General features: G+C 51.5%; 2 protein-coding genes across 3 annotated transcripts; both read left to right on the forward strand.

Annotated features, from left to right (window-relative positions):
* The first annotated feature begins 1,714 nt into the window (after positions 1 to 1,714).
* On the forward strand, positions 1,715 to 14,071 carry LOC468717 (putative protein C3P1). Its single transcript, XM_024351614.3, has 10 exons — positions 1,715 to 1,923; positions 2,207 to 2,292; positions 2,401 to 2,540; positions 4,948 to 5,016; positions 7,237 to 7,288; positions 7,464 to 7,550; positions 10,180 to 10,255; positions 10,526 to 10,694; positions 13,497 to 13,586; positions 13,739 to 14,071. The coding sequence occupies exons 1-10, from the start codon at positions 1,721 to 1,723 to the stop codon at positions 14,039 to 14,041; spliced, it is 1,275 nt and encodes a 424-aa protein (XP_024207382.2). The 5' UTR covers positions 1,715 to 1,720; the 3' UTR covers positions 14,042 to 14,071.
* Positions 14,072 to 20,722: 6,651 nt separating this feature from the next.
* On the forward strand, positions 20,723 to 24,564 carry LOC101059576 (complement C3-like). Of its 2 annotated transcripts, XM_016934963.3 has the most exons (8): positions 20,723 to 20,791; positions 21,048 to 21,134; positions 21,395 to 21,500; positions 22,013 to 22,102; positions 23,351 to 23,437; positions 23,517 to 23,606; positions 23,727 to 23,862; positions 24,343 to 24,564. In XM_016934963.3, exons 1-8 carry the CDS (start codon positions 20,738 to 20,740, stop codon positions 24,473 to 24,475), a joined length of 783 nt encoding a protein of 260 aa, XP_016790452.3. In that variant the 5' UTR covers positions 20,723 to 20,737; the 3' UTR covers positions 24,476 to 24,564. The 2 variants fall into 2 exon arrangements, with proteins under 2 accessions (XP_016790452.3, XP_009432935.3); XM_009434660.4 differs by lacking the exons at positions 20,723 to 20,791; positions 21,048 to 21,134; positions 21,395 to 21,500 and having other exon boundaries at positions 21,668 to 22,102.
* The last annotated feature ends 338 nt before the right edge of the window (positions 24,565 to 24,902 follow it).

The following is a 24,902-nucleotide window of genomic DNA, read 5'->3' on the forward strand; positions in this document are numbered from 1 at the left end:
GAATATAGGAGGCTGTCAGATGAAATGAAGTGATGCATATAAAGTGCTGGACATACAGCAAACACCCAATAAACATCATCAAGGATATTGATAATGATCTTGGCGGTTGTTCTATCATCATTCCCTCTGACCCCCAGACTGGCCCTGCCCCCAGGACCCTCCTCCCAGCTGCCGTCGCCGCTCCCTGAAGAGGCTGGAGACAAAGAGGAATGCAGGTCAGTGTTAAAGCTGTATATCTCCCTCCATCTCCCCAACTTACGGTATCCATCAGGGCTTAGAACAGGACACCAAAACCACTTTATGTATTTCCAGCAGGGAGGGATCTAATAGGGGGAGTTTGGTGCTTACAAAATCATTAGATGCGCTTTTGGGGTGGAAGTTGGAAGGCTGCTTGCTGGGACTCGAGATCACCCACTTCAGTCTTGCAATCCATGAAATATCAGGAAACTGCTGCCAATATCTCTCAAAGGGCTGGTAGGTTGATAATCAAACACGAAATCATGCCCATTACAAAAACACACATAGACTAAAGCCCACCCATCAGCTACCACTGCTGCAGGAAAAATGGTTTCTGCTTCTCTTCTATCTCCCAGATCTCTCATAAAAGCATCTCAGTGGCTGCATCTAATCCCATTCAGAACCCTAGCAGCAAGGGAGTCTGGGAAATGTAGTTTTCAGATGTCTAGCCTCTGTGGTTCAGGATGGAATGTAGACAAAAGGAGAGATAGGTCTTGAATGTCATTGGACAATATCTGACTAAACTGCCATCCTGAAGGCTAGAATGTGAACCAGAAGAAAAGGCTTTGAGCTTGAAGTCAGAGGAAGATGGGAGGCAGCACCAGGTGTTAGAAGCATGGATTATGAGGCTGGCATGGTGGCTCATGCCTGTAAACCCAGCACTTTGGGAGGCAAGGCAGGTGGATCACTTGAAGTCAGGAGTTCAAGACCAGCCTGGCCAACATGGTGAAACCTTGTCTCTACTAAAAATACAAACATTAGCTGGCTGTGGTGGTGGGAACCTGTAATCCCAGCTACATGGGAGACTGAGGCATGAGAATCACTTGAACCTGAGAGGCAGAGGTTGCAGTGAGCCAAGATTGCGCCACTGCACTCCAGCCTGGGTGACAGCATGAGACTCCATCTCAAAAAAAAAAAAAAAATGCAGTATGGATTCTGGTTCCACCTCTGCCACTTGGGAGCCTTGACTCTAAGCAAATGAATTCACGTCTCTGTGGCTCAGCTTCCTTGTCAGAATCTCACCATGTGAGTTCAATATGAGGCTTCAGAAAGGGCACAGATAAGGCACTAGGCATAGAATCTACCACAGAGTAATTGCTAAATAGTGGCAAGGTGTGCATAGCATCAAGGTGAATGGGTCCCAGCTTCTTAGGTCCTGCCCAACCCTCCTCTTTCCCTCTGACTCTGGCCCACAGTGAACAAGTTTAAGACAGAGCTGGAGCAAAAGTGCTGTGAGGCTGGGCTCCGGGAGAGCCCAGTGGGGCTGTCTTGTGAGGAGAGGACCTGGCATGTCCGCCATGGTCCAGCCTGTGTGGCTGCTTTCCTGGACTGCTGCCATCTGTCTGAGACCCTGACTCGGGAGGCTCGAGAGGATCAACTGCATCTGGGGACAAGTGAGGGGGCTATGGCAGGAGATGCAGGGTGGGGGGCTTCATGGAGGGATATAGAGTGACATGGGACAGGTTAAGGGGTGATATGGGCCATGGAGGGTTGGAGAGGAGGACTCCACAAGGAGTCTGATGGAACATGGAAGAAACATGAAGGAGACTCCACCTCACACCTGCTCCCTCCAGCGGATGAAGAAGAGGACTTCGATGACCTCTTCTTGGATGACATGCCTGTGCGGACCTTGTTCCCCAAGAGTTGGCTCTGGAGGAAGTTCACTCTGCCAAAGAGTAAATCGGGGTAAGACATCAGCCTCCATACCAGAATCTGGTCCCAGGTCCTTGCAATCATCAGTGGATGCTGGTCAGGGACAATGACCCCAGCAGTGACATTGAACCTCAGGACAGTCCCATAATTGGGAAAACATCTTAATGGATTCCCTAAAAGGATGACCCTCTAGTGATGCTGTCACTAATGAGGTGATCTGATGATCCTCAATAGTGACCACAACCCCTGCATGGTGACCCCAAATCCAGAAGCTCTATCCAGCACAAACTCAGTGATGTTTTCTCACTCACAACAGCATCTCCCATTACCCCATCTCTGTGAAGGTGCCAGATTCCATCACCACATGGCAGTTTATGGTGGTCAGCCTCAAGGCTGGACAAGGTGAGCCGCAGCAAGCCCAGTGCCAAGGGAATGGGGGTATGGTGACCTTACCCAGCCCCTCCCCCAACGGAGCCTCTGCTTAAATCCAATGTGCTCTCCTGGCTGTAGGTCTCTGTGTCTCGGACCCTTTTGAGCTGACAGTTATGAAATCATTCTTTGTGGACCTTAAGTTGCCCTCCTCCGTGATCAGGAATGAGCAGGTCCAGATCCAAGCCGTGTTGTACAATTTCTGGGATTGCCAGGCCAAGGTGAAGCCCCAAGCCCTCAACTTCCTGCCAAAACCTCTGCTAGTGTGTATTTTATTTTATTTTTTAATGGCTTTATTTCATTTTATTTATTTTTTGAGACAGAGTTTGCTCTGTCACCCAGGCTGGAGTGCAGTGGCACGATTTTGGCTCACTGCAACCTCTGCCTCCCGGGTTCAAGTGATTCTCCTACCTCAGCTTCCTGAGTAGCTGGGACTACAGGCGCCCTGCCACCATGCCTGGCTAAGTTTTGTATTTTTAGTAGAGATGGGGTTTCACCATGTTGGCCAGGCTGGTCTCAAACTCCTAACCTCAAGTGATCCACCCGCCTCAGCCTCCCAAAGTGCTGGGATTACAGGCATGAGCCACCGCACCCAGCATATTTTATTTTATTTTTGGAAACAGAATCTTGCCTTGTCACCCAGGCTGGAGTGCAGTGACGTGATCTCGGCTTGCTGCAATCTCACCTCACAGGTGCAAGCAATTCTCATGCCTCAGCTTCCCCAGTAGCTGGGATCACAGGTGTGGGCCACCATGCCTGGCTAATTTTTAGTATTTTGCGTAGAGACAGGATTTTGCCATGTTGCCCAGGCTGGTCTCAAACTCCTAAGCTCAAGTAATCCACCCTCCTCAGCCTCCCAAAGTGTTAGGATTACAGGTGTGAGCCACCGTGCCCAGCCTGTTAGTGTGTTTTAGAAAAGGAAATTCGGTGTATTTTTATTCCTATGTGTCAGTGAAGTGGTGGCTCTTTTGGAAAATCTAAGGTATTCTCTTATTTAGCCAGGCATAGTGCTGCACACCTGCAGTTTCAGCTACTTGAGAGGCTGAGGTGGGAGGATCGCTTGAGCCCAGTAGGTCAACGCTGCAGTAAGCTGTGATTGCACCACTGCACTCCAGCCTGGGTGACAAAGTGAGACCTTGTCTCTACAAAAAATGATCTTAAAAAAATTAGCCAGGCTTGATGGCATGCACCTGTGGTGCCAGGTGCTCAGGAAGCTAAAGCAGGAGGATCGATTGAACCCAGCAGTTTGAGGCTGCACTGAGTTGTATTTGGACCACTGCACTCCAGCCTGGGTGACAGAGTGAGACCAAGAAAGAAAGAGAGAAAGGGAGAGAGAGACAGAGAGAGAGAGAGAGAGAGAGAGAGAGAAAAGAAGAAGAAGAAGAAGAAGAAGAGGAGGAGGAGGAAGAGGAAGAAGAAGAGGAAGAAGGAGGAGGAGGAGGAAAGAAAGAAAGAGAGGGAGGGAGGGAGAAAGAGAGAAAGAAAGAAAGAAAAAGAAAGAAGAAAGAGAAAGAAAAGAAAAAAAAAAGAGAAAGGAAGGAAGGAAGGAAGGAAGGAAAAGGAGAAAAGGGGGCCGGGCATGGTGGTTCATGCCTGTAATCCCAGCACTTTGGGAGGCTGAGGCGGGCAGATCACGAGGTCAGGAGATCGAGACCATCCTGGCTAACACGGTGAAACTCCATCTCTAACAAAAATAAAAAATTTGGCTGGGCGCGATGGCTCACGCCTGTAATCCCAGCACTTTGGGAGGCCGAGGTGGGCAGATCACAAGGTCAGGAGATCAAGACCATCCTGGCTAACATGGTGAAACCCCGTCTCTACTAAAAAATACAAAAAATTAGCCGGGCGTGGTGGCAGGCACCTGTAGTCCCAGCTACTCAGGAGGCTGAGGCAGGAGAATGGTGTGAACCCGGGAGGCAGAACTTGCAGTGAGCCGAGATTGCGCCACTGCACTCCAGCCTGGGCGAGAGTGTGAGACTCCATCTCAAAAAAAAAAAAAAAATTTAGCCTGGCATGGTGGCGGGCTCCTGTAGTCCCAGCTATCCGGGAGGCTGAGGCAGGAGAATGGCATGAACCCAGGAGGTGGAGCTTGCAGTGAGCCGAGATCCCACCACTGCACTCCAGCCTGGGCGACAGTGCGAGACTCCATCAAAAAAAAAAGAAAGAAAGAAAGAGAGAAAGAGGAAGAAAGAAAGAAGAGAAAGAAGGGGAGGAGAGAGAGAGAGAAAGAGAGAAAAAGAAAGAAAGAAAGAAGAAAGAAAGAAAAAGAGAAAGAGAAAGAGAGAGAGAAAGAAAGAAAGAAAGAAAGAAGAAGGAAGGAGGGAGGGAGGGAGAGAGGAAGGAAGGAAGGGAAGTTAAAGCTCAGAACAACCCCATCAGATGGGTACTATTATTGTTCTTGGTTTACAGATGAGGAAATTGAGGCACAGAGAGGTTAAAGGGCTTGCCTGGAGTCACACAGCACATAAATGGCAGATGGGGCTCTGACTCAGGCTGGGTCTGTGGTCCTCATCACTAGGCTTTGCTGTCACCTACGCAGGCATCTCAGGGTGGGGAGGGGACTGTGACCCTAGGGTCCTGGACCACACCATACATAGATACCCCGTCCCTTTGCCCATCCTGCCCTAGGTCCGAGTGGAGTTCCCCCACAAGGAGACACTGTGCAGTGCCTCAAAGCCAGGAGCACCATGCCGCCAGGTGGTGGTCGTGCCCCCCACCTCCTCCAAGATAGTACACTTTGTGCTTCTCCCTCTGGAGACAGGCAAAGTGGACGTGGAGGTCAAGGCTGTGGGCTACGGGGTCCAGGACCATGTGAAGAAGACACTCTTGGTCCGGGTAATGGGCACCCCCAACTCACTAGCTGCTGGTGCAGACAGCGGGGCTTCCACCAGGTCCAGGCTGGGCAGGTTGGCCCAGGATCGATAAGCAAGGCTCCTAGATGGGAGTGAGGTGAGAAAGAACAGATTTGAAAGTTCAGTCAGTTGGCTGGGCATGGTGGCTCAAGCCCGTAATCTCAGCAGTTTGGGAGACCGAGGTGGGTGGATCACCTGAGGGTAGGAGTTCGAGACCAGCCTGGCCAACATGGTGAAACTCCAACTCTGCTAAAAATACAAAAATTAGCTGGGCATGGTGGTGCACACCTGGAGTCCCAGCTACTCGGGAGGCTGAGGCAGGAGAATCGCTTAAACCTGGGAGGTGGGGGATGCAGTGAGCCAAGATTGCACCACTGCACTCTAGCCTGGGCAACAGAGCGAGACTTGGTCTCAAAAAAAAAAAAGAAAAGAAAAGAAAAAAAGAAGAAAAAAGTTTAGTCAGTGGACTGATGTGAGGGGGTCAGGTCACAAGCCCCCACTTGAGAGTTTTGGAGTCAGGCCTGGGTTCTAATCTTGTCTCTGCTGTGTGACCTTGGGCAACTTACTTAACTTCTCTGTTCTGAGCCTCCATTTCCTTGCTTGCAGGATGAGGATAATCATCATATCCCTGAATAAACATAGAGCTGGGAAAATGACCCAGAACCAGTGTATGGCCTATCAAAAATATTTTATTAGACTGGGCTTGGTGGCTCATGCCTATAATCCCAGCACTTTGGGAGGCCAAGGCAGGAAGATTGCTTGAGCCCACGAGTTCGAGATCAGCCTGGGCAATATAGCAAGACCTCTCTAGAAAAAAATTAAAAATTAGCCTGACATGGTGTTGTGCACCTGTAGTCGCAGTTACTCAGGAAGCTGAGGGAGGATTGCTTGAGCCCATGAGATTGAGCCTGAAGCTGAGATCACGCCACTGCACTCCAGCCTGGGCAACAGAGCAAGACCCTCTCTCTAAAAAACAAACAAACAAAAAACTTTATTTACTTAACAAACACATGTTTAACACTTAAGATATAAATGCTTAAGAATATTAACTCGGGCCAGGTGCGGTGGCTCACACCTGTAATCCCAGCACTTTGGGAGGCCAAGGCGGGCGGATCATGAGGTCAAGAGATCGAGACCATCCTGGCTAACATGTTGAAACCCCATCTCTACGAAAAATACAAAAAATTAGCTGAGCGTGGTGGCGGGTGCCTGTAGTCCCAGCTACTCAGGAGGCTGAGGCAGGAGAATGGCATGAACCTGGGAGGTGGAGCTTGCAGTGAGCCGAGATAGTGCCACTGCAGTCCAGCCTGGGCAACAGAGCGAGACTCGGTCTCAAAAAATATATATATATATTAACTCAGTCAGGTGTGGTGGCACCCCGCCCCCGCCGTATTCCCAGCTATTTGGGAGGCTGAGGTGGGAGGATCATTTGAGCCTAGAAATTCGAGTCCAGCCTGGGCAACCTGAAGTTTTTTTTTCTCTGGAAAAAAAATTAACTAGGCCAGGCATGGTGGCTCATGGCTATAATCTCAGCACTTTGGGAGGCTGAAGCAGGTGAATCACTTGAGGCCAGGAGTTCAAGCTTGGCCAACATGGCAAAACCCTATTTCTACTAAAAATACAAAAATTAGCCTGTCTTGATGGTGTACACCTATAATTCCAGCTACTCAGTAGGCTGAGGCATGAGAATCCCTTGAACCTGGGAGGTGGAGGCTGCAATGAGCTGAGATCGTGCTACTGCCTCCAGCCTGAGTGACAGAGTGAGACCCTATCTCAAAAAATAATAATAATAACTAATTCAGCCCTCCAAACAACCCTATGAGTGAGGGACTATTCTTATCCCCCTTTGACATATGAGAAAACTGAGGCAGAGAGAGGGTAACTAATTTTCCCAAGGACACACAGCTAGGAAGCAGAAGAGCTGGGATTCGAACCCAGGTATTTGGGCTCCAGAGTCTGTGCTTATCACAGCCAAGCAATGCCTCCTCTCACCATCACTGCGATTGTCATTCTGACTGTGGTTGCTGTTTTTGCTTTTGACTTATATCCTCATCTCATCCCTCAGGCAGGGGTTCAGATCCAGCAAACGTCCTATAGCATCGTCCTGGAACCCCAAGGTTTGTGAGATCTGCAGGGGGCCTGTGAGATCCCGGGGCTGTGCTAGGGAGGAGGAAGCAGTTGGCATGAGGGGATATGCTCAGGTAGGGATTCTGAGCCCCAGCCCCGGGCTCTGTGCACCCTGACTTCCCCAGCCCCAGAACTCACTTGTCACAGAAGGTTGTGGTTATTCAGGTCAGACCCAGACAAAACTGGTGCCAAGACAGGAGTTCTTGAACATGGTACCCGACACGGAGGCGGAAGTGTTTATCAGCGTTCAAGGTGCTGGGGGACACAGGGACATGGGGAGGGCTGACACCGGGTCCTCTAAGGTCCGTGAGGCACCAGAGCAGGAGGAGCCGTGTGGGGCGATCAGTAAACCACCGTGGCCTAAGCATAGGCCACTCCCAGGGTGACCCAACTCACCCACCTGACAGGTGACATCCTTGGTGAGACAATTGTGGGCAGCCTGACACCCAATGAGATTCAGCGGCTGCTGCGCGTCCCCACGGGCTGCCCTGAGCAGACGGTGAGCTCCGTGACGCCCGTCATCATCTTGTCCCGCTATTTGGATACCACCGGCCAGTGGGGCAAGGTCGGGGTGGAGCACACGGACCAGGTGATGAAGAATATTGTCAGCGGTGAGAGCAGGGACCCTCCTGGGGCCTCCATGAGGGTGCCTGGGGATCTCCCGGAGGGTGGCTGGGGCACCCCCAAGATTGGGGAAATCTTCATGGGACCCCCCAGCCCCCGCCTCAGGCATTAACACCCAAACTATGACTCCTTCCCCAGACTACAACCTGATACCAATTCCCCAAGGTCATCCCCCAGCTGTGACACACCCATGGGAATTCTTCACCTGACCACTTTCCCAGGCTTTAATCTTTTTTTTTTTTTTTTTTTTTTTGCAATGGAGTTTCGTTCTGTCACCCAGGCTGAAGTGCACTGGTGTGATCTTGGCTCACCGCAACCTCCGCCTCCCAGGTTCAAGCCATTCTCTGGCCTCAGCCTCCCGAGTAACTGGGATTACAGGTGCCCGCCACCATGTCTGGCTAATTTTTGTATTTTTACTTTTATTTATTTATTTATTTTGAGATGGACTCTCACTCTGTCACCCAAGCTGGAGTGTAGTGGCACAGTTTCGGCTCACTGCAACCTCCTCCTCCTGAGTTCAAGTGATTCTCCTGCCTCAGCCTCCTGCGTAGCTGGGATTACAGGTGCCCGCCACCACACTCAGCTAATTTTTGGATTTTTAGTACAGATGGGGTTTTGCCATGTTGGCCAAGCTTCTCTAGAACTCCTGACCTCAGGTGATCCACCTGCCTTGGCCTCCCTAAGTGCTGGGATTACAAGTGTGAGCCACTGCGCCGGACCTCCAGGCTTCAATCTTATGACAGACACCCTGATTTCTCCCAAAAAGCCATCCTGCGAGAGGATGTTATACTCAGGCCCTGCCCCAGGTTACACCCCCTCAGTGCCACTCCCAGGGAACCCTAGGGAACACCCAAGCAGCAAACCCCAGAATAACCCCAGGCAGTGGCCTCTTGGTTGCACCTGCATGCTGATACTTCCCCAGGTTACAACCACACACCCCAGGGAGCAACCAGAGATGAACACCCCTAGTAACACCCATAGACCTCTGAGTTAATTGGTCCCAGGTTACCCTCAGACTCCAACTTTCCCTCCAGGTTTTCTCAAGCAGTAATCCCACAGGTAATGTCCAGATACTGTCACCCCAATGCTCCAAGCAAACAGTAAACCTCCAGGGGAACTTCAAGTAATACCCGAGTAGCGAGGCTCGGAATACACCTGAAAGGCTGGGTGTGGTGGCTCACGCCTGTAATACCAGCACTTTGGGAGGCCAGGGCAGGAGGATCACTTGAGCCCAGGAGTTTGAGATCAGCCTGGGCAGCATAGTGAGACCCCCATCTGTACAAAAAATTTTAAAATTGGCTAGATATGGTGGTTCACGCCTGCAGTCTCAGCTGCTCAGGAGCCTGAGTGGGAGGATTGCTTGAGCCCCAGAGTTTGAGACTAGCCCGGGCAACATAGTGAGACTTCATCTCTAAAAAAATTAGCATGGTGTGGTGGCACATGCCTGTAGTCCCAGCTACTTGGGAGGCTGAGGTGGGAGGATAGCTTGACCAGGGAAGGGTGAGGCTTCAGTGAGCTATGATTGTACCACTGCACTCCAGCCTGGGTGACAGAGTGAGACCCAGTCTCAGAAAAATAAAAATAAATAAAAAGAGAGCCGGGCATGGTGGCTTACACCTGTAATCCCAGCACTTTGGGAGACCGAGGCAGGTGGATCACCTGAGGTCAGGAGTTCGAGACCACCCTGGCCAACATGGTGAAACCCAGTCTCTACTAAAAATACAAAAATTAGCCAGGTGTGGTGACACATGCCTGTAATCCCAGCTACTCGGGAGGCTGAAGCTGGAAAATTGCTTGAACCCGGGAGGCGGAGGTTGCAGTGAGCCGAGATCACACTACTGCACTCCAGCCTGGGCGATAGAGCAAGACTCCGTCTCAAAAAAAAAAAAAGAAAACTCCCACGTAGCACCCCTCAAGTTGCCCCATCTCCCAGGTTACATGTGGACAACAACACCTTCTATGATTTCTTCCAGCAGCAACTCCAAGGGTAGCATGCCCTGCCCCAGAGTCCCTGAGGTGAAGGTTTCCTGGGTTACACCCAGAGACAACTGCATCCTGGGTCCCTCAAAGTCATTCCTGAGCCCTGCTCCTCACTTACATCTGGGCCTAAACACCCCTCCAAAGTACACCTGGACAACAGGTCTCCCCTTCTAGATTACCTGTATGTGTGACACCCCCGTGTCACCTCCAGTCCCTGCCCGCCAGGTTATTCCTGATAACACTGACTGTCCCTCAAAACCCTGCTCTGTTTCCCCAGGCTACACTCAGATGCTGACCCACCGGAGTTCAGACGGCACCTACCACACCTCCAAGGGGAACCCAGGAAGCACTTGGTGAGGATGACCCTATCTCTCCTGCCACTGCCACCCTGGAAGCCCAAGGGGCCAGCCTGGGGTCTGATGACCCAGGAGCACCCACGCTATAGAGTCATGGGGTCTTGGGTTGTCCAGCGCACGGCCCTGGGGCATTCTACACTGGCAGACCTGGGCAGCGGTGAATGACAGGGGTCCACCTGGAATGGTGTGGACCATGGTGTAGACTCCCCTATCCCAGAGCCCCCTTGGCTGTGGTTCGCAGGTGTCACCTTCGCTCTCTCCTGACAGGCTCACAAGCTATGTGTTCCGCGTCTTTGCCCTGGCCTACTCTATGATGACGACCCAAGTGCTTAGTCTGTCCTCTCTCTGTGACATGGCCAACTGGATCATCATCGACAGGCAGGCAGAGGATGGGCACTTCCTGGAGAAGGGCCCTGTGGTCATGACATCCATGCAGGTGATCACAGCCCTCCCTGCCTGGGCCATTCAAACAAATCCGAGGGACTCTGTGCACTAAGAGGGGGATTTCAGGCTCCCAATCTGTTCTCGGGCAGAATGAGAACAGGAAAGAGCTGAGGCTCAGCGCCAAGGATCACATCCCCCCCCCCGGTCTGAACCACCTCATACTCTGTTAGAATGTGAGTGAGGCTGGGCATATCTGGGAACCCATCTCTTCTTCATCCCCACATCAAGCAGTGGCTCGCCCTGGCCCTCCTCCCTCAGGAACTGAGTCCTCTCCAGCTTGCATACCCATCCCCACCAAGAGTCCCCTCACACCAGCATCCAGAAATGTCTTTCAAATGCAGCCTGGCAGGTCTCTCCCCATTCAAACACCTGCTGTGGCTCACAGCTATCTTTGTCTGTATCACCTCCTAGGCCTCACCTCACCCCTCCCTTCTCACTATTCACACTTAACCACTCACGGGCTCCTCCAACTCTCCTCCAAAAAGCGCTTTTGCTGCCCTCTCTGCATGCACCAGGCCAAACTATTATTATTATTAATTTTGAGACAGAGTTCCACTCTGTAACCCGACTGGAATGCAGTGGCATGATCTCAACTCACTGCAACCTCCATCTCCTGGGTTCAAGCGATTCTTATGCCTCAGCCACCCGAGTAGCTGAGATTACAGGCATTTGCCACCACATCCAGCTAATTTTTACATTTTTGTTTTAGTAGATGGGGTTTCGCCATGTTGTCCAGGCTGGTCTCAAACTCCTGGCCTCAAGTGATCTGCCCACCTCGGCCTCCCAAAGTTCTGGGATTACAGACATGAGCCACGGCTGGAGTGCAGTAGCATGATCTCGGCTCACTGCAACCTCTGCCTCCTGGGTTCAGCCTATTGTTATTATTTTTAGGGACAGGATCTTGCTGTGTCACCCAGGCTGGAATGCAGTAGCTTAATCATGGCTCATTACAGCCTCAAACTTCTGAGCTCAAGAGATCTCCCTGCCTTAGCCTCCTCAGTGGCTGGGACTACAGATGCACACCACCATTCCTGGCTAATTTTTTTTTTTTTTTGAGATGGAGTCTTGCTCTGTTGCCCAGGCTGGAGTGCAATGGCACAATCTCGGCTCACTGCAACCTCTGCCTCCCGGGTTCAAGTGATTCTCCTGCCTCAGCTTCCCGAGTAGTTGGGACTACAGGCACGCACCACCATGCCCAGCTAATTTTTGTAGTTTTAATAGAGACGGGGTTTCCCCATGTTGACCAGGCTGGTCTTGAACTCCTGACCTCAGGTGATCTGACCACCTTGGCCTCCCAAAGTGCTGGGATTACAGGCATGAGCCATCACCCCTAGCACTGACATGACCTTCTTTTTTTTTGAGATGGAGGCTTGCTCTGTCGCCCAGGCTGGAGTACAGTAGCACGATCTCAGCTCACTGCAACCTCTGCCTCCCGGTTTCAAGCGATTCTTCTGCCTCAGCCTCCTGAGTAACTGGGACTACAGGCAAGTGCCACCATGTCCAGCTACTTTTTGTATTTTTAGTAGAGACCGGGTTTCACCATATTGGCCAGGCTGGTCTCGAACTCCTGACCTCGTGATCTACCCACCCCCCCTGCCCCCCGCCCCTTGGCCTCCCAAAGTGCTGGGATTACAGGTGTGAACCACTGCACCTGGATTTTTTTTTTTTTTTTTGAAACAGAGTCTTGCTCTGTCGCCCAGGCTAGAGTGCAGTGGTGCAATCTCAGCTCACTGCAACCTCCGCCTCCCAAGTTCAAGCGATTCTCCTGCCTCAGCCTCCCGAGCAGCTGGAACTACAGGCTTGTGCCACCACGCCCAGCTAATTTTTTGTATTTTTAGTAGAGACGGGGTTTCATCCTGTTAGCCAGGATGGTCTCGATGTCCTGACCTCATGATCCACCCGCCTCAGCCTCCCAAAGTGCTGGGATTACAGACGTGAGCCACCACGCCCAGCCGACATGACCTTATAAGGACACCAGTTATTAGACTTAGGGTCCACCGTAATCCAGTATGACCTTTTCTTAATTTTAATTACATCCTCAAAGACCCAATTTCCAAATAAGATCACATCTTGAGGTCCCAGGTGAACATGAATTTTGGGGTCACTATTCAAGTCCAGACAGGGGAAGAGGGTAGAAGCCAGGGTACTAAAGTGGTGTTTGGACCCTGAGTTGGCCATTTTCTAGCAATGGGAAGACTTTGCCACTCTGACCTCAGTTTTCTCATCAGTAAAATGGGGCTGCTGCTAGAATGCTCTGAGATGGTCTACAGAGCTCAGCTTCTTGTGTTGATAGCTTTTTGTTTGTTTATTTGTTTTGTTTTGTTGTTTTTGAGACAGAGTCTCGCTCTGTCATCCAGGCTGGAATGCAATGGTGTGATCTCGGCTCACTGCGACTTCTGCCTCCCAGGTTCAAGCGATTCTCCTGCCTCAGCCTCCCCAGTAACTGGGCTTACAGGCACCCGCATCATGCCCAGCTAATTTTTGTATTTTTGTAGGGATAGGGTTTCACCATGTTGGCCAGGCTGGTCTCAAACTCCTGACCTCTGGTGATCCTCCTGCCACGGCCTCCCAAAGTGCTGGGATTATAGGCATGAGCCACTGCGCCTGGCCGATATCTTTTGTTAGTAGGGCAGACCCCAGGGAGGCAAACCTCTCCTCTCTGTCTTCATCCCACCTCCACCATCATCCAGCCCAGAGCTGGGTACCTGGAAACTTCTCAGGGTCAGACAGGAGAGGCTGAGGAAGGCATCTCCAAGACGCTGAGGGAATCACAGATGGAACTCTGCATCCACAGGGTGGCTACCAAGGCTCCGAGGAGGATGTATCCCTCACAGCTCTTGTCCTAATAGCCCTGAATGAGGGAAAGGAGTTGTGCAGACAGAAGGTAGGACCCCAGAGAGGAGGGCAGGATCTGTAAGGTCCTCTAGCCCCAGCATCTGGAAAGTTCCCCCACCCTCACATCCCTCTGGGTCCCTCTAACTCCCAGACTTCTTTCCTCTGATCATCTCCCTCTGGCCCCTCCCTCTGACCCTCTAGAATTTGATGGCCAGCATCGAGAGAGCCCGTGGCTTCCTAGAGAGAAAACTTCCCGACATTCAGACAACCTTTGCCGTAGCCATAGCCTCCTATGCACTGGCCCTTGCCAACAGCTCCCAAGCCAATGACCGCCTGCACAGCTTTGCCAGCCCTAGTGGGTGTGGGATGCTTCTTAATCAACCTCAGTCATGGAGTGGGGAGGGAGTGATCTCAATTCCAGCAATATGTTATTCATCACTTAGTGTTTCCCGAGCATCCACTGTGTATCACTTCCTGAGCTCAGACCCTGTGAGACCAAGGTGAGCAACACTGGTAAGTTCCCTGCCCTCAAGGGTCCCACCGTCCTTGGAAGAGACAATCAGAAGATAGACAGGTCACTATATAATTCCAAACCGAGGCTTGGAGCAGCGGCTCATGCCTGTAATCCCAGTACTTTGGGAAGCCGAGGCAGATGGATCACCTGAGGTCAGGAGCTTGAAACAAGCCTGGCCAACATGGTGAAACCTCGTCTCTACTAAAAATGTGAAAATTAGCTGGGCATGGTGGTGGGTGCCTGTAATCCCAGCTACTTGGGAGGCTGAGGCAGGAGAATCGCTTGAACCCAGGAGGCGGAGGTTGCAGTGAGTCAAGATCACACCACTGCACTCCAGCCTGGGTGACAGAGGGAGGCTCTATCTCAAAATAATAATAATAATTCCAAAATGAGACAAGCACTGAGATGGTAACACACAAGGTGGGTGGGAGAGATGGCAAGGGGAGGGGAGTACAGGTTGGAGGGCTGAGATGAAAGATGGAAAGACATACCTGCTAGGTGTGATGGCTCATGCCTGTAATCCCAGCTACTTGGGAGTCTGAGACTGGAGGATTTCTTGAGGCCAGGAGCTCGAGACCAATCTGGGCAACATAGTGAGACCCCATCTATAAAAAAAGTTTGCAATTAGCTGGGTGTGGTGGTGCGCACCTGTAGTCCCAGCTAGTAGGGAGGCTGAGGCAGGAGGATCACTTGAGTCCAGAAAGCCAAGGCTGCAGTGAGCTGTGATCATCCCACTGCACGCCAGCCTGGGCAATAGACCAAGACTCTGTGTCTATTAAAAAAAAATAAAAAAATAAAAAATAAAAACTTTTTTTTTTTGAGACGGAGTCTGGCTCTGTTGCCCAGGCTGGAGTGCAGTGGCACGATCTTGGCTCACTGCAACCTCCATCACCCAGGTTCAAGCGATTCTTCTGCCTCAGCCTCCCAAGTAGCTGAGATTGCAGGCATCCACCGCTGCGCCCGGCTAATTTTTGTATTTTTAGTAGAGACGGGGTTTCACCATGTTGGCCAGGCTGGTCTCAAACTGACCTCAGGTGATCCGCCCACCTCGGCCTCCCAAAGGGCTGGGATTACAGGCATGAGCCACCGTGCCCAGCCAAAAAAAAAATTATTTATTTATTTTTTTTTTTATTTTGAGACGGAGTCTCGCACTGTCACCCAGGCTGGAGTGCAGTGGTGCGATCTCGGCTCACTGGAAGCTCCGCCTCCCGGCTTCATGCCATTCTCCTGCCTCAGCCTCCCGAGTAGCTGGGACTACAGGCGCCCGCCATGACGCCCGGCTAATTTTTTGTATTTTTAGTAGAGATGGGGTTTCACCGTGTTAGCCAGGATGGTCTCGACCTCCTGATCTCCACCCATCTCGGCCTCCTAAAGGGCTGAGACTACAGGCTTGAGCCACCATGCCCGGCCAAAAAAAAAAAAAAAAAAAAAAAAACCTTTTTAAGGCACACCTTCATGAAAGGCCATGGACATTTCAAGCAAAGGGAACAGCATAGGCAAACACTCTGAAGTGGAAAGAGTGCTTGGTGTTGTCAAGGATGGAAAGGTTATAAAACCTTCCCATGGGCCGGGTGCGGTGGCTCATGCCTGTAATCCCAGCACTTTGGGAGGCCAAGGCGGGCAGATCACTTGATGTCAGGAGTTTGAGACAAGCCTGCTCAACATGACGAAAACCCGTCTCTACTAAACATACAAAAAAAATCAGCCGGTCGTGGTGGCACATGCCTGTAATCCCAGCTACTCGGGAGGCTGAGGCAGGAAAATCACTTGAACACGGGAGGTGGAGTTTGCAGTGAGCCAAGATCGCGCCACTGCACTCCAGCTTGGGCAACAGAGTGGGATTCCATCTCAAAAAAAAAATAAAAAATAAAAAAATAAAAATTAAAAAAAAAAATCCCATGGCTGATGCTATCTCATCCCCAAGGGTCCATGTCCCATCTTCTCCATTCTGCAAGTCAAGCAAAGTGGAACTAGGAAAATTTGCTTGCAGTGGGACTGGAGGGACCTGAAGGAATTTTTTTTTTTTTTTTGTCATCCAGGCTGGACAGCAATGGCACAATCTCAGCTCACTGCAACCTCCACCTCCCAGGTTCAAGTGATTCTCCTGCCTCAGTCTCCTGAGTAGCTGGGATTACAGGCACCCACCACCACATCTGGCAAATTTTTTTGTATTTTTAGTAGAGACAGGGTTTCACCATGTTGACCAGGCTGGTCTCAAACTCCTGACCTCAGGTGATCCGCCTGCCTTGGCCTCCCAAAGTTCTGAGACTACAGGTGTGAGCCACTGCGCCCAGCCAGGAACTTTTTTTTGAAACTCAGTTTCCCCATCGGAAAATAGAGTCCCGTTTCCCAGGGTCATTCTGAAAATTGGATGTCCACGTTTCCTCAGCAAAGAGCTTCACATAAAGTAGGTGATCAGGACTGGGCATGGTGGCTCACGCCTGTAATCCCAACACTTTAGGAGGTCGAGGTGAGAGAATGGCTTGAGGCCTCCCGGCCTCAAGACCAGCTTCGACAACATAATGAGAACCCCCCCAACCCCCACTCCCCCATCTCTACAAAAAATAAAAATAAAGTAGGTGATCAATAAGATGGCAGATGAGAAAACTGGGCCAGATGACACAAGGAGAGGGCAGGTTAAGGTGGGTGGGCCCAGCTCTGGGTGACAAGGCGGGCGTCCCTGTTTCTAGACAAAACCCACTGGCCAGTGGATGAGCAGAACCTGGGCTCCCTGTACACCATTGAGGCCACAGCCTATGGGCTCATGCAGAAGCTGGAGCTGGGCCGGTACAATGAGACACACGCCATAGCCAAGTGGCTACTAGAGAAGCGGGAGCTGGGAGGAGGCTTCAGGTCCACCCAGGTGATGGGGACCCCCGGGAGGTGAGGGCCAGAGTCACTAGCCGAGGTGCTGACTCGCCCAGCCCAACGGGGGAGTGTGTGGGGGGTGGGGGGGAGGGGGGCTGTCCGTGGTGCTGACACGCCGGCCGATGGTTTCTCGAGTGCTGTCTGTGGTACTGATCCACGTTCCCCCACCTCCCCACCCCATTCCAACACTCAGACCACGGTGGTGGCCCTTGAAGCTCTGACCCTCTTCCGCGAAGCTGTCCCCTTCAAGGGCATCCAAGATCTCCACGTCCAGATCGAGCCCCCAAGACAGCCCTGAATGTGAATTGGTACACTGATCACAGCAATGCCTACCAACAGCGGTCAGCAAAGGTATGTCACTGAGGGGCAGGCCAGAGTCCACGCAGAGATGGCACTGGAGATGAGGCCAAGCATCATGTCCCTGCTGATCTCCCTCCTCAAGACATACCTCAAGATATGTGGCTATACTGTCAATGTATTGATTCATCTATTCCATCAACATTTCCTGAGCATCTACTATGTATCAGCGACTCTCCTAGGCATTGGGGTTATGTTATGAAAGATCCATGGTCCCCGTTCTTATGGAATCTAGAAGCGTCCATAAGATCTAGAAGAAAATGGGTCAGATGCCATGGCTTACGCCTGTAATCCCAGCACTTTGGGAGGCCGAGGTGGGTGGATCATCTGAGGTCAGGAGTTCGAGACCAGCCTGGACAACATAGTGAAACTCCATCCTACTAAAAATACAAAAATTACTCGGGCATGGTGGTGCATGCCTGTAATCCCAGCTACTCGGGAGGCTGAGACAGGAGACTCACTTGAACCCAGAAGGAGGAGGTTGTAGTTACCTGAGATTGCACCTGAGTGACATAGTGAAACTCCATCTCAAAATAAAAATAACAATAAATAAATAAATGAAAAGAAATGACACCCTGGGCAACATAGCGAGACTCCATCTCTACTAAAAAAGAAAAGAAGAAGTAAATCAACTCATCTAAGCTCATGCATTGTTTACTGGATGTCCCTGGATAAATAGTTGTCAAAATGAAGAAAGCAGAGGGAGGGGAAGAGTGTTTCTTTTTATTGTTGTTGTTGTTGTTGAGACCGAGTCTCACTCAGTCACCCAGGCTGGAGTGCAGTGGTGTGATCTTGCCTCACCGAAACCTCCATCTCCCGGGTTCAAGCGATTCTCCCGCATCAGCCTCCCCAGTAGCTGGGATTACAGGCACGCACCACCAGGCCCAGCTAATTTTTGTAGTTTTAGTAGAGATGGGGTTTCACCATGGTGGCCAGGCTAGCCTCAAAATCCTAGCCTCATGTGACCTGCCCACCTCGGCCTCCCAAATTGCTGGGATTACAGGCATGAGCCACCACGCCTAGCCAAGGAAGAGTGTTTCTGACATAGGGAACAGCATAGAGTGCAGACCCGGAGCCAGTCAGGCACAGGAATGGTCAGAAGGGAGAACAGCAAATAAAGCAGGCTATTAGGAGGCTTGCAGGCTGGCAGAGCTCAGCAGTGAGGGCTGGGAGGCCATGGCAAGAATTAGGACTTATCCTATAGGCGATAATATTTGATCCTATAGGCAATGAGATTTGAGTGATTGTGACTTTTTTTCTTTCTTTCTTTCTTTCTTTTTTTTTTTTTTTTTGTTGTTTTTTGTTTTTTAGAGACAGGGTCCCACTCTGTTGCCCAGGCTGGAGTGCAGTGGCACAAACATAGTTCATGGCAGACTCGAATTCTTGGGCTCAAGCGATCCTCCTGCCTTAGCCTCCTGAGTAGCTGGGACTAGCCATGCACTGCCATGCCTGACTTAATTTTCAATTTTTTTGGTAGAGATGGGGTCTAGCTAAATTGCCCAGGCATGTTTTGAACTCCTGGGCTCAAGCAATCCTCCCCCCTTGGCCTCCCACACTGCTGGGATTACAGGCATGAGCCACTACGTTTGGCTTGGCTGTGAATTTTTAAAATTTTATTCTGGCTGATACAAGAAGACTATAATGAGTAAAACAAGAGTAGCTGCAGATGAAGATAGAGATTAGATTGGTGGTTGCCAGAGGATAGGAAGTGTACAAAGAAAGGGAGGGATGAAAAGAAGTTGATTAATGGGTACAAGCATATGGTTCAATAGAGGAAATAAGACCGAGTGTTTGATAGATTCATAGGATGACTATAGTTTACAATAATCTATTGCATATTTCAAAATAGCTGGAAGAAAAGAATTAGAATGATTTTAGCATAAAGAAAAGACAAATATTTAAGGTGATGGATATCTGAGGTACACTGATCTGATCTTTACACATTATATGAGTGCATTAGATTATCACACATGCCTTGAAACTATGTACATCCATTATGCATCAATTTTTTTTTTTTGAGATGGAGTCTCACTCTGTCACCCAGGCTGGAGTGCAGTGGCACAATCTCAGCTCATTGCAGGCTCCACTTCCTGGGGTCAAGTGATTCTCCTGCCTCAGCCTCCCAAGTAGCTGGGATTACAGGCACCTGCCTCCATGCTCAGCTAATTTTTGTATTTTTTAGTAGAGACGGGGTTTCACCATGTTGGCCAGGCTGCTCGAACTCCTGACCTTAGGTGGTCCACCCGCCTCGGCCTCCCAAAGTGCTGGGATTACAGGCATGAGCCACTGCACCCAGCCCATTATGCATCAATTTTAAAAGGCAAAGAAAAATAAAGAGAGGTGCAGAGGTGCCAGTGAGAAGGGGCTCATGGGAGCTCCATGCACAGGGAACCTTGGAAATGCTCCAAAGAGAACAGATTCCAGGGATGCACATTAGGACACAGCCTGAACTGAGCCGTGCAGCAGATGATCTGAGGTCAGAAGTTGGAGACCAGCCTGGCCAACATGCTGAAACCCCATCTCTACAGGCGTGACAGCACAAGCCTGTGGTCCCAACTACTCGGGAGACTGAGGCAGGTCAGGAGAATCGCTTGAACCCAGGAGGCAGAAGTTGCAGTGAGCCAGGATCACGCCACTGTACTCCAGCCTGGACAACAAAATGAGACTCTGTCTCAAAAAAAAAAAAAAAAAAGACAACCTTAGGCTGGACATGGCAGCTCACGCCTGTAATCCCAACACTGGGAGTCCAAAGCAGGTGGATCACTTGAGGTCAGGAGTTCAAGACCAGCATAAGGAACATAGTTAGATCCTGTCACTACAAAAAAATACAAAAAAAAAAAAATTAGCCAGGCATAGTGGCACACACTTGTAGTTCCAGCTACTTGGGAGGCTAAGACAGGAGGATCGCTTGAGCCCAGGAAGCTGAGGCTACAGTGAGCCATGATTGAGCCACTGCACTCCAGCCTGGGTGACCCTGTCTAAAAAAAAAAAAAAATGATCTGGTGTGTGGGGTGTAGGTTGGGGAAGGTTTCCCAGAGGGAGTGATGTATCCGCTGAGATGGAAAACATGAGGGGTGTTTCAGGATGAAGAGGCAGAAACGAAGATTCCAGGCTGAGTGAACAGCATGTGCAAAGGTCTGGTGGCAGGACAGGGAACAAGGCTAACAGTGATGAAACGGAGGCTGAGGTGGGAGGAGGTGAAGTGGAAGGGTGTCAGGATTGAGGCAAGGCATTTGGTAATTGAAGCAACGAGGCGAGGTAGTCAGATTTCTGCTTGCTAAAGCTCTGTGTTGTGAGTGGCAAAGGGGACATGGGGAGACCTGGGAGGAGGCTACTGCGCTGGTCCAAGCCAGAGACAACAGCAGTGGGGAGCATGGAGAGAGAGGCGGGAGGATAGTGGGGAAAGACTGGGGCTGTGAACTTCCAGCTTCCAGAACAATCGAGAGGCCACAGTGACTATCATGGAGGTCTCCCTGCTCACGGGCTTCTACCCCAACCAGGATGACCTCAAACAGGTAATGCAGACCCCACCTACCTGCTTCCTGAGCAACCTTCCCATACTTCCCACATGGGTGCAGGGCAGTGTCTACTCAAAGAAAGGCTTCTGGGTTAATGCCCCATCGTTACTTCTCTGCATGGCCAAAACCAAACTTTTCCCTGCTTGGGCCTCAGTTTCCCCTAGCATGGGGTTGATTGGACAAAGGCTGGAGCTCTAGGGCTACGGACCTTCGAGACTGTCAGCCACCCTCCAGTCTCCACCCTCTACCCCAGCTCGCGAGTGATGTGGAGAGGTACGCCTTTCAGTACGAAACCAAGACAAGTACCAGTGACAGCACTGTTGTCCTCTACCTGGAAAAGGTGAGAGGGGCCGGGTGCCCTCCGCCAGAGGTGTGTGGGCACCCTGGGGGCTGGAGAACCCAAGGTCGGTCCCCTGGGTGGGTTTTGCAGAGAGCCAGGCCCTCTCAGGTCAGCTCCTCCAGTTGCGATCCCTGTGGTCAAGGCCACATGGTCCGTGGTCATGGCCAATGCCAACAGCCAAGGCCTTGTGGTCAGTGCCACAAGGTCAGTGCCCCAGTCAGTGGCCCTGGCCAGCTCAGACAGGACTCTGTTCTCTCCAGCTCTCCCATGAGAAGAACACGGTGCTGGGCTTTCGGGTTCACAGGATGCTGCAGGCGGAGTTCCTGCAGGCCGCCCTGGTCACCATCTACGACTACTACGAGCCTTGTAAGGAGGGGCCCCTGTGCATGGGGATGAGGCCTGCAAAGGACAGGGCCAGGTGCCAGGCGAGGAGAGACCAGGCATTGCAAAAAGGGGGCTGGGCCTGGCTAGACATAAGGGGCGAGGTCTTATTGGATTGACCTAGGTTGGCAGGGACAGGAAGGAGATGGGGCAAAGTTGAAGGGGGACTGGGCGTGGCCTGCTGGGAATGGGTGGGGAAGGGGCAGGCTCTTTTGAGTGGGCGTGGCCTGTTGACAGAGGTGGCTGGCCAGGGCCCTTCAAAGTGAGGTTTGTAGGGGGCAGGGCCAGGAAGAGGGGAAGGTCTGGGAGGACCTGGAGGGCGCAGCCCAGGGACAAGGAGGGGCAGGAGGGAGCCTGGACTTTGGAGGATGGGGAAGGCAGGCCAGGGCCCGGAGTGGGTGAAGACTTCTCAGGACTAGGCCAGGTAGGCAACGAACCCCCAGGAACACTGGCCCAAGACAACGCCCTCCCCCAACCCCTGCACCCTCCATCCACAGCCCGGAAGTGCAGCACTTTCTACAACCTGCCCACAGAGGAATCTTCCCTGAGAAAGATCTGCCACAAAGACATCTGCAGATGTGCAGAGGGTGAGATGTGCCGAGGGTGAGCCCCATGCCGCCAGGCTGGGGCTGCCAGGTTGTGGGGGGCGGATCCAGGAGCCCTTCAAGCCTCCTCCTGGCTGTAGTCTGGCCTGAGTTTAGACAGAAAGAGAAAGAGACAGAGGCAGAGGCAAAGAGAGACAGAAAGAAGGCACAGAGAGACAAAGCTTGTCACACACACATACTCGCACTGCCAAAGATCAAATGACACGGAGACAGAGAGAAAGACACAAAGAGACGAAGATGGGAGAAATAGACAAGAAAGTGACCAAAAAGAGAGACAGACACCGGGCATGGTGGCTCATGCCTGTAATCCCAGCACTTTGGGAGGCCAAGGCAGGAGGATGGCTTGAGGCCAGAAGTTCCAGACAAGCCTGGGCAACACAGTGAGACCCCATCTCTACCAAAAAAATTTTTTTAAAAATTAGCCAGGAGTGGTGGTAAGTACCCATAGTCCCAAATACTTGGGCGGCTGAGGCAGAAGGATCACTTGAGCCCAGGAGTTGGAGACTGTAGTGAGCTATGCTTGTGCCACTGCACTCCAGCCAAGGTGCTACAACAAGACCTTGTCTCAAAAATAAATTTAAAAAGCCAGGCTCAGTGGCTTACACCTGTAATCCCAGCATTTTGGGGGCCAAGGTGGGTGGATCACTTGAGGTCAGGAGTTTGAGACCAGCCTGGCCAACATGGTGAAACTCCATCTCTACTGAAAATACAAAAATTAGCTGAGCGTGGTGGTGCATGCCTGTAGTCCCAGCTACTCAGGAGACTGAGGCATAAGAATTGCTTGAACCTGGGAGGTGGAGGTTGCAGTGAGCTGAGATCACATTGCATTCCAGCCAGGGCAACAGCGCGAGACTCTGTCTCAAAAAATAAATAAATAAATAAATAGGCCAGGTATGATGGCTCACACCTGTTGTCCCAACACTTTGGGAGGCCGAGGTGAGAGGACTGCTTCAGCCCAGGAGTTTGAGACCAGCCTGGGCAACATAGTGAGAGACCCCAACTCTTAAAAACATAATAATAATAAGAGAGAGAGAGAAGAAAAAGAAAGGAAAGAGGAAGGAAAAAGAAAAGAAAAAGAGAGAGAGAGAGACAGAGAGAGAGCCCCACAGACCAGAAGGGCCAGATCCGGAGACCCAGGCCTGGGGGCTGAAGGGAGGAAGGGTGGGGGGTGATTGGGAGGAAGTCCCCTGTCCCAGCACCGCCAGAGCAGCCGCCCTCCTGACCCTGCAGGACAGTGCCCATCCCTGCAGAAGCCCAGTGGCCAATTGAGGCAGGAGGAGCTCCAGACAACAGCATGTGAGGCAGGCGTGGATTTTGGTGAGTGTGGGGAGCCACAGGGGACAGGCAGATCCCACCTGCAGGCCGAATGCCAACACGACACCCTCCCCTTCCCCAGTGTACAAGACAAAGCTGGAATCTGTGGAGGTCTCTGCCTCCAACCCTTACGTCTATTACAACACGCAGCTCGAAGACATCATTAACAGTGGTATGTCCCAGGTGACAAAGAAGGAATCCCAGTGTGGGGTCACCCTGGGGGCCCACCCTGGGGGTCCCATTGTGTGGGAGGGTCAGACCTGTGTATGTGCACACACTGGGTTTTCTCCAGGTACGGACCCTGCCACACCCCTGGCCATGAAGAAATTTGTCTCCCACGCCACTTGCCATGACTCCCTGGGGTTGCAAGAACAGGAATCGTACCTCATCATGGGCCAGACATCAGACCTGTGGAGAATCAAATCTGAGTGCGTGAGGGGTTCCACCTGTCCTGGGGACTCAGGCCTGGGCCTTCTTGCCTACCCTCAACCCAGCCCTCAGTTCCACAATTTTTGCTGGAGATTCCAAGCAATTCTCCTGCCTCAGCCTCCCAAGTAGTAGCTGGGACTACAGGCGTGTGCCACCACACTGGGCTAATTTTTGTATTTTTAGTAGAGACAGGGTTTCATCATGTTGGCCAAGCTGGTCTTAAACTCCTGGCCTCAAGTGATCCACCCACCTCGGCCTCCCAAAATCACGGGGTTACAGGCGTGAGCCACCGCACCCGGCCAGGGAAGTATTTACTAATTCCCACTGATTTGGACTAAGAGGCTGGAAGATCAGAGAGGGCCCTTGGGTGTGGACACTACAGGCTAAGGCTCTGGCAGGCTGTCAGACAGGGCAGGGAGGTCCCCATATCCCCAGGGGCACCAGGCTCTCCTCACCTTCTTGCTTCTTGTAACCCACAGTTACAGCTATGTTCTGGGCAAGGAGACGTTCCTCATCCTTTGGCCAGCAGATGGAGATGCCAGCAAGAAAGAATTGCGGGACCAACTGGAGGAATTTTTGGAATATATGCACACCCACGGCTGCCAGTCCTGAGCCTCTTCTGCTTTCAGGGAGGTGTCATCAGGCAGCTCTGGGCCACTGGGTTTAACCCCAAATAAAGAGCACAGGATATGACACCCAAACCCTGGACATTTGTCCCTGTGTCAGCTTTCACCAGGGGACCTGCACAACCTGCTCTGGCATAATGTGGACCTGTCTCCTCCCTCTTCCCCTGCTACTTGGGCGGCTGAGGCAGGAGGATCACTTGGGAGCTGGCTCTCCAAGAGTCAATATTCCAAGAGAAGGAGCAGAGGGAGCCATAGTACCTTTTATGACCTAGCCTCAGGGGTCACATGCCATCATTTCTGCAATGTCCTGTTGGTCACATGAGCCAGTATTATTCAGCATGGGTGGAGACTACGCAAGGCATGACCACTAGGAGGCAGGGTTCACTAGGGGAATAAATTTCAGCAGGCCATGG

Source organism: Pan troglodytes, chromosome 20 (assembly GCF_028858775.2).
Source record: "Pan troglodytes isolate AG18354 chromosome 20, NHGRI_mPanTro3-v2.0_pri, whole genome shotgun sequence".
In the NCBI taxonomy this organism is placed as follows: Eukaryota; Metazoa; Chordata; class Mammalia; order Primates; family Hominidae; genus Pan; species Pan troglodytes.

Excerpts from the sequence above, each read along its gene's own strand:
- LOC468717 (XM_024351614.3), top strand. The coding sequence starts at position 1,721 with ATGGAGGGTTGGAGAGGAGGACTCCACAAGGAGTCTGATGGAACATGG. Across the intron at positions 1,924-2,206 it reads CTGCCAAAGAGTAAATCGGG|CATCTCCCATTACCCCATCT; the intron begins GTAAGACATCAG and ends CACTCACAACAG. Across the intron at positions 13,587-13,738 it reads AGGAGTTGTGCAGACAGAAG|AATTTGATGGCCAGCATCGA; the intron begins GTAGGACCCCAG and ends CTGACCCTCTAG.
- LOC101059576 (XM_009434660.4), top strand. The coding sequence starts at position 21,703 with ATGGGTGGGGAAGGGGCAGGCTCTTTTGAGTGGGCGTGGCCTGTTGAC. Across the intron at positions 22,103-23,350 it reads CATCTGCAGATGTGCAGAGG|GACAGTGCCCATCCCTGCAG; the intron begins GTGAGATGTGCC and ends CTGACCCTGCAG. Across the intron at positions 23,607-23,726 it reads CGAAGACATCATTAACAGTG|GTACGGACCCTGCCACACCC; the intron begins GTATGTCCCAGG and ends GGTTTTCTCCAG.